General features: G+C 38.6%; 1 protein-coding gene across 1 annotated transcript; it reads right to left on the bottom strand.

Moving 5' to 3' along the window:
- Positions 1-5,419: 5,419 nt before the first annotated feature.
- On the bottom strand, positions 5,420-8,357 carry LOC104427765 (aluminum-activated malate transporter 8). Its single transcript, XM_010040806.2, has 6 exons — positions 8,069-8,357; positions 7,671-7,811; positions 7,014-7,286; positions 6,779-6,900; positions 6,435-6,578; positions 5,420-6,031 (listed from the first exon to the last, which is right to left on the bottom strand). Exons 1-6 carry the CDS (start codon positions 8,355-8,357, stop codon positions 5,531-5,533), a joined length of 1,470 nt encoding a protein of 489 aa, XP_010039108.2. The 3' UTR covers positions 5,420-5,530.
- Between the last annotated feature and the right edge of the window lie 278 nt (positions 8,358-8,635).

Below are 8,635 nucleotides of genomic sequence, written 5' to 3'. Positions count from 1 at the left end.
TTGAGTCTACTACAGCTGGACGACATCAAAATCTGAAATCTATATATATATTCGGACGCAAGCCCCATTGATCACACCAACATAGTTAGTAATTTCGCTAGGATTTTCTACATAGAAAGCAACGATAAATCTTCAATGTTAAGGATAGTTTGCTATGAAATCTTTTCTGCAAGACATCAAGATTAATTGAAAATACAAGTTGCTTTCCTTAATTGAAGGACTCTACTCATAGAAACTGAAGATTTGATTGTATGGGCGACCAAATCATTGGGGAATCAGATTTTATCTTTCAATGGCTGCTTAATCTTCTTTACGGATTTCGTCCAACAGATTGATTAGAGAATGATCCTCTGAAGATTTTCCAACGGGGAGATTAGAAGTAGAGGAATATAAAAGGAGACTAAAGTGTAGAAGAGTACAAAGAGATCTAGGGTAAAAAATTCCAAACTCTGAGAAAACTTTGATCTTTTATACTTGTCTCTGTGAGCTACAAATTGTAATCCTTGAGGGGTAATGAAAAGAGTGATTGACCTATTATTTACTTGAAGACTATTACTCAAGTGTGGGAAAGTTGATGTAGACTTACTAAAGCTGACCCACTATTTTGCAATTTTCTCTATCTCTAATTTATTGTTTGCTATTTCTGATAGACTTTTGTACACCAATATATATCATCACATCACTGTCAATATTTAGACTGACTTTTGTGTTATGGTGAAAATCGAATTCAGATTTAGATTTCACTTGAGTCTGACAATACTTATTTTGATTGTTTTTATTTCCTCATTAAATAGTAAAGTAGTTTCAAAATCCCCTATTCTTCCTTCTAGATGATACTGCTAGCTCCATCAAAGCATTCTATTCTAGAGGGGTTAAGCTTCCAAATTTCGAGGTTGAACGCAGCCTCCAGATTGGAAGGCTCAGAGATTGCCTTGCAATCGCTGTGATCTCGAAGCCGACCTTGAGCTTGACGAGATCTTGATTGCGATGGAGGCCGAGGTGCAAGAGGGCACCTCGCACGGGCTAGGGAGGCAGCGAGATATGCAGAGGGAGTGGGAGCAATTCGGAAAACACGATGTGATGGTCCGTAGCATTTTATCTTGACTAGTTATCGCTAAGTTAGTAGTCCATGTCGAGAAAAAAAAAAGACATTCAACATGTTTTATTTAACAAAGGGATCAAATTCATTTGATCTTTGAAATTTCACGACTAAATTATATAAATGGAAAATTTAGAAATTACATTGAACAACGAAACGAAGTTCAGAGACCAACAATTTATATTACCCTTGAAAAGTTATTCCCAGCTGTCGTCATGCTGATTGATGGTGTTGTCGGTCTGACAAGCAATTTTTCATGTATAACCTTTTGATTTGATGAGCTATGGGATTAGCCGTCTTTACTTTTCAACTCTTTCATCCTTTTTGGAGTAGCGAACTTGTTCTGATACTCTTGTAGCACAGTCAATCAATATGAACTAAAGATAATTGATTATGATGCAAGATACATTTGAAATGTTACCAGCATGATGTCAAAATCCACTGCATGTCCGCCTTTAAGTTGCCGTTTTCGTCGCCCTATTCGGTTCTTGTATCTTCAGAAAGGTCTCCGTATCTAAATGGTTATGGCACACATGGGGAAGGTAGTCAAGACTATTCCTCAAGAAAAAAAGAAAAAAGAAAAAGAAAACCCTCAAGGGTCAAAACTCGTACGACAAACTCAAATTCGTTTTGGATTGTGCGCTGCTATACTTTTATTTTGAGTTTTGAGCTTGACTTCAAAGTACAATAAGTGGGTTATTAGACGGTAAAGCAGAAAGGAGGCATGTGGTTTTATTGTTTTCCATCTGACTCAATGGATATTATATTAATTTTAATATAATATTGTGTCATACACTCAATAGGGATTCAGTAATTTGATGCCAAGTTTTGAGGATGACGATTGAGTTTTGGGATTCAACACGAGATACAAATTATTCTCTAGATCATACTTTTAATCTTAATGAAGTAGAAAATTGTACTTTTTTAAAGTATGGACAGATGTTTAAGGATGATTATCCTTTATGATAAGAAGAATTTGGAGAGGGAGAGAGACTGATCTTATACAATAGTTATATTGCTAATGTATAAAAGTAAACCGAGAAATAATTTGGTGACAATCTTAAATTTATTGTGAGAAGAATTGGATATTTTGAATCACAAAAAATTAACGAACAAATAATTATAAATTATTATAGGGTCCATTCTTTAAAAAATTTGTGACTCACAATAAACTGTTATTTTCATAGTAACCAAAATATTATTATGTTTGCAAAGCTCAAGCAAACATGCTACTTTGAAGGTAGTGAACTTTATTCTTGAATTTTAAAATATCTTCATCTATTGTGGTACAAGGTATGTCCTTTTTCCTTTTCTTTTATTCTTTCCTAATTCTGCCCTTCTCTCCCCGACTCAACTTGAATGGGACCTATGTTATCCTCCACCCCTTGATTGCCGTCCCTTTGTTTTTGCCCTCACAATTAAAATCGCATTGTCGCACCTTGAAACCAACAAGAAAGACACTGCCTCAAACAAAAACCAACCATATGTTATCAAAATATATATCTCCATCTACATATACATCTACATATACATATACATATAATAAACTAGTAGGTTGGTTACAACATTAGATTTTCTATAATTCATAAAAAAGAATATGTACATTTCTAACTAACAACTAAACTCAACAAACTCATCGTAGTCATATACAACTTGGAAATATGCAACTAACTAAGGTCATAATTAAAAATCTCTCTATCAAAATGCCTTGTATATAATGTGAACGCTCTCATTTTGTTTATCACAAATCGAAAAACCTGAAAAGTTTTTTAAAATTAATTATAACGATTGCCTGGCGAGTAGTACATCTCTTTTAAGCAAATCAAATAACCATTATACACACTTACACACACACATAAAGCAATATTAGAAACTTTACTCCAAATATGAATTGTTTCATTTCAATAAAAATTTATATAGATAAGAAATACTCATTTAATCCCCACCATAATCAAACATTAATGGTCAAGTCAATTGATTAATTTCACCAAATGTGTTGGTTCATTGCATTGACCAATCTCAAAACGCATAATCTTTCGCAACTTAGATCATTGGTTAGAATATTTTTTCATAAAGTATTTCTCAAATCTTATTAGAAGTTGTCTAAAAAATCAGATTCACAAAGTAGTATAAATCACTTTCAAGAAAATATATCAAACTATTTCATAATAAACAAAAAAGTAGTAAACACCTTATCCAACAAATATGCTCTTCTTAGTTCTACATATAATAAGTTTTACAAAACCTAAGAGAGATCAACATCACTTGCCTGATATTGCCCAAAACCAAACAAAGTAGTTTTACGAGTTGACGATGTCGTAATCCTATCAATTAAATGAGAATCGATGTCAAAACTAAATAAAACTCTACTTTAATTGATGGCTTGACTAAACTACACTATGTCATAGTCAAAATGCTCATTACAGGTCAACAAAAGACCTCAAGAACGGCTAACATTGTCAAAAAACCACTAACGCGTATAACAACCACTATGGGAAAAGTGTTAAAAAAGGCCTAAACTTTTTGCATTTGTGCCAATTTAGTCCTAAATTTTTTTTTGGTGCCAATTAAGTCTTAAACCTTTTTACGTTGTGTCAATTCAGTTATTTCTGACCAATTTTGGCCGGATTTTGCTGACTGGACACTGATCAGTTGATATTGCCTAATCGACATTGACGTTGACAACTTTTAATAATATTTTAATATTTTAATATTTTTTAATTTTTTAATTTTATTTTCCCTTCTCCTCCTCCTTCCTCTAGTCGGTTGCCGGACCCGAGGCGACGGCCGACGAGGTTGAGGTTGATCTCGCCGACCTCCTTCCTAGTGGTCGCGAGGGTGGCCTCGTGCTAGGTGGTGAGGCTCATCCTCACCGGCCATGGGTGAGGCTTGACTCTTGCTAGGTTCGATGAGGGCGAGCCTTGCCGCCCGCCGTGAGGCCGCCCTCGCGGCCACTAGCGAGGTGGCCGGCCAGGTCGACCTCGACCTCGCCGGTTGTCGTCTCTCGGCCGGTTGCCGAGGTTTGACAACCGGTTGGAGGAAGGAGGAGGATAAGGAAAAAGAAAAATAAAAAAAAGAAAAAGAAAAAAGAAAAAAAATTCAAAAATTCGAAAATATTAAAATATTATTAAAAATTATCAACGTTAGTGCTGATCAGGCCACATCAGCCAGTTGGTGCCTAGTCAACAAAATCTGGCCAAAATTGGCCGAAAAAGACTGAATTGGCACAACGTAAAAATGTTTAGAACTTAATTGGCACCCAAAAAAGGTTTATAACTAAATTGACACAAATGCAAAATGTTTAAAACTTTTTTAACACTTTTCCCCAACCACTCCCATGACATGCGGGCCACCCACACAACAAACTTTCTTACGCCATAACTCCTACTACTTATTAGACGAACAAACGGCTTAAATTCTTATGAAGCGTTTTGAATCCAATTAAATTTGGCTTGGTGAGGCCCCCAATGGCATGTACTCCTTTCCCCTTCATTTTTTTTCCTTTCTTTTCTTCTTCTTTACTTTCTGCATGCTCTCCTTTTCTTTCCTTTTATTTCAGCCGCTCATTCCTTGCTTTGACTAGTCCAGGCTTTTTTCTTTCGCTTTTGCCTTTTGATTTGTTGACCACAGCTTACTGTTACTCGCACGACCTTAGATCGGAGGTCGTCGACCTTGGGCGACCCAAATCGGACGGCATCCTAAGGCCGGGCAACCTCCAAGTAATGGTGACTGATTTATGCGGTGGCGGTGGCAGTGGAGGTAGAGGGGAGGAAGAGAGAAAGAGAGGGGAATTTGATTTAGGTTTAGATTTTCTAGGTAAACCCCTCTAAAAGTAGGAGTACTTTGATCATTTTAAGGTAAATTGTACGCTACTGTAAGGAATCTATGTCGTCATTGTTGTTATTATCATTATTATTATATGGCATAAGGTTTAGTTTACTTGGTAGTCGGAAGATTCAATGAATGATAGCCACAATCGTCCAAGGCGTAGTGCTTATACTCTCACGTTTTTTTAGGAAATGTGGGATAACGAAGGGAATGAAAATTTGAGTGGAAATTTTTTTGAAAGAGAAAATTTAAAGTGGCGGTTGTTTTCTCTCCATTTAACGAATGTAATATCAATGACTTTTGAAGATTCTTTTTTGGCCAAAGTACTTTGACGAATTGACCAATATAATTGATTTTTCATTTTTGCATGAGCTGAGATCCACATGATATGTGAAACGCACATACGGAATACACCGATGTTTTCGCGACACCAACGACAAGATAATGGAGATGCAGTAAAATGGAAGGTTTCATTACAAATTTGTCCCCCCATTATCATCTCGCCTCTTCAGGCTGAGATTTTGGAGTTCATTCTTCGACGACATGACATTTACATGACTTCCATAATCGAGGCACAGTTCACACGTTAGCGACGATCAATTTTTACAAGGGTTGGTCAGGATAATTAGCCCGAGAATTATTTTCATTTTCTGGAATTTTATCATCAAGCACCGTGACTACGACATCGCCCTTGTTGCCACCAATATTGACGACGGGTTTCACAACCCCTAGATGTATTAGCAATTGCGCTTGTGGTTTCTCCGGCGACACCTTTGGTTTCACCGCGCTCTTGAAATTCGCTAAGTCGGAAAGCTCGTTGACGGCTTGGTAGATTTCCTCGACACACTTCACCACTTGAATCAATATGGAAGCAACGGTAGCGGCAGGGACAATCGAAAGCAGTTCTGTGTCCTCCAACGACGTGGTTTTAAGCAGAATCTTGAGGTCATCGACGGCAATTTCGGAGTTGTGCAGGTGGAGACTTGCCAGGGAAGGGTCAGTCATGAGTTTAATGGCCGAGGCAAGCATCGTCAACGCCTTGCTTGATTCCGAAGTTATCTTCAAGCATGGTTCCTGAATTCTCTTCTTAAATGTCGGAGGCGCCTGCATTGCACATTTGCATATTTGTCGTGAGTCGTTGATTGGGAAGTACTTGCATAAGCTAATGGAGTCCACTAAATGCATAGAAGAGAACATGTTCCTATCGTCTTTATTATTCTCAGTACATGTTTTATATTAAGAAAACTTCCATTTATTTATTTATTCTTAGTACATGTTTTATATTGAGAAAACTTCAATTTTTGAAAAATCTAAATGATCTTTCGAAATATCGTTCTCTTTGGAGTGAATGCAGCAAGTTGTAATTAATTTTTTCATTCCGTCTAACGCGTGATCATGCAATAAAGCTGCAATGAAAAAATGTGGCTTTTCCATGCATGACAATAAGGACTCATGCGACAATGGAATGCAAATGAACACTATTATCAAGCATAATACGAATTGTTACTTGGAGGTCAGAGTTGAGGTAGCCATTGAGAGCTTCAATTCGGTAAGCACATTGACGGACGAGTGCTCCAATCTTCAAATACTGCTTCCATGGGTGGTGGAACTGGAAGCGCCCATGTCGTGGTTCCCATCTTGCAAAATTCGCCTGCAAATTCACACAACCTTTGTCCTTCTTATAAACAAATAGTAAAAGTAGGAAAGAAGCAATCACGTGTCGATTCATCGTATCAGGTGTAAAAAGATACATTTTTTAGTACCAGAAGGTACATGTTGACGCAGTGTGCCGATGCTGCATGGCACTAGCAAACTCAAAGGTAAAGTTGACAGAGACAGAAAGAATCTCACCAATGATTCTTCCATGTTCTTGGATGTAAGAATGCTCTTATACCCCAGAAGGAATGTCTTCTCCTCTGTGGAGATCACAGGTTTATCTTCATTCACCGATTGGAAATATTCACTTCCAAATCCTGCCAGACAGCGACAGGTATTTCACTCTCAATCTCAATATTTGTTGAATTCACTACATGTTTGATGTATACTGTCGATCTCTTCAAGATATTATCTTAAGCTTTCGAATTACCTTCAAGGAAAATGGCGAGCTTTTCCAGGTGCAGGATAGTGAGCTTGTGAAGATCTTCGCCGGCCCAGACCGGGCAAAGGAAAATGGACACGATTATGCAGGTTGCTCCTCCAATTATGATGGTCGAGAGCCTCTGATGAGCTAGCTCGAGCAGCTTCTCCACTCGATAGCCCGAGACGGTCACCATGCTGAATGTGAGGATGAATATCAGGATGCCATAGTCGTACCTCGCCTTTATCCGGGGAAAGAATCTGGTGAATGTAGCTGCTCCAGCTGAAATTATCGATAATTTCAACCAATGTAAGATATCAAGACTAACACAATCTCAACTTCATTCTCTAGCTAAATAATAATATGCTCCGCTTTTGCTCTGTTACAACTTAAATCTAACTGTAACGTGGGTGAGGCAATTTATCGTGCCCCACTAGTGACGAAATTAGAGAAACCCCAGATGCTCTAAGACTATTTACTCAGTTTAATCTTTTAAGTGATCGGACAATATTGTATCGGGTAACATGTTTAAAAACGAGTCCATTAATTTGTTTTAGTCTCGTTTATTTCAACGTCCAATGTGGTTTCGCCACATCATTAGAAATGAATGTCAATGTAATGAGTACGAGCCATCGCTAGTAATGCCCATAGGAATATGACTGGTACCTAGTAGGAAAACGAGGACCCCAAGGACAATGGGCTCCCCTTCCTCTCCGAAAAGACATGCTAAATGTTGTGCCCCAACACCTAGAGCACCAGCTGAGAATGTTGCAAAGCCTCTATTCAGACCTTTGCTCAGGGTAGCACCTGCCAAACAAAAAAGTAATTTCAATTTGGGATCATGTGGAAAAATTCACGTGACATCCACTATCATTTTAAAGTCTATATTAGTCAATTATGCACGACGCACATAGGATCCATTAGTCGCAGTTTTAACATGGTTGTGCATGTGTTGCGCAACTAATGGTGCTAGTGCAAAGCTGATGCTTCACTAGTAACGGAGGAATGTTTTCATTTTTCCCCCTTTGTTTATAACGAGACGTATTTGATTGCACGAGGCTTACCGACGGTGAATTCGAAGACGACAGTGACTGTGAGCACAGCCCACATTCCAGAAATCCCATAGCTGTCGTAGAAGGGCCTCACGTAGTATATGAGGGAGACAAGCGTGAGAGCCAACCCCACTTTGAGCGAGTGGATCACTCTTCTCGGGTCGTCTTGTCCGAGCTTCTTGATGCTCCTCCCGAGGTCGACCGCCTTGTCCTTACACTTCACAAGGCATGTCCGGAGCGAACTCAACCCTTGAGCTAGCGACCTCGGTCGTCTCTCCTGAGCTATGGCCTCAATGTCCATCGCTGATAATGGCTCAAGGAAAATGAACTCAATTTGCTTTTCTTGCACGAGAGAGAGAGAGAGAGAGAGAGAGAGAGAGAGAGATGTGTGTGTGGAGGAAAATGGGGATCGGAGGCCATGGATTTATAAGGAGGCATGGTTCGGCGCATCATCTCGAGAATATTTCGCTTGGTGCGTCGTGCTTTGTTGTGTGGAAGGACAAAGATTTTCTTTGACAAATGCGTTTCAGAGTGGCTGACTAGGCTTTTACCTAGATCTGACCTAATATTTTATTAGCC

Source organism: Eucalyptus grandis, chromosome 11 (genome assembly GCF_016545825.1).
Source record: "Eucalyptus grandis isolate ANBG69807.140 chromosome 11, ASM1654582v1, whole genome shotgun sequence".
In the NCBI taxonomy this organism is placed as follows: Eukaryota; Viridiplantae; Streptophyta; class Magnoliopsida; order Myrtales; family Myrtaceae; genus Eucalyptus; species Eucalyptus grandis.
This window is presented reverse-complemented; position numbering and strand designations above follow the sequence as displayed.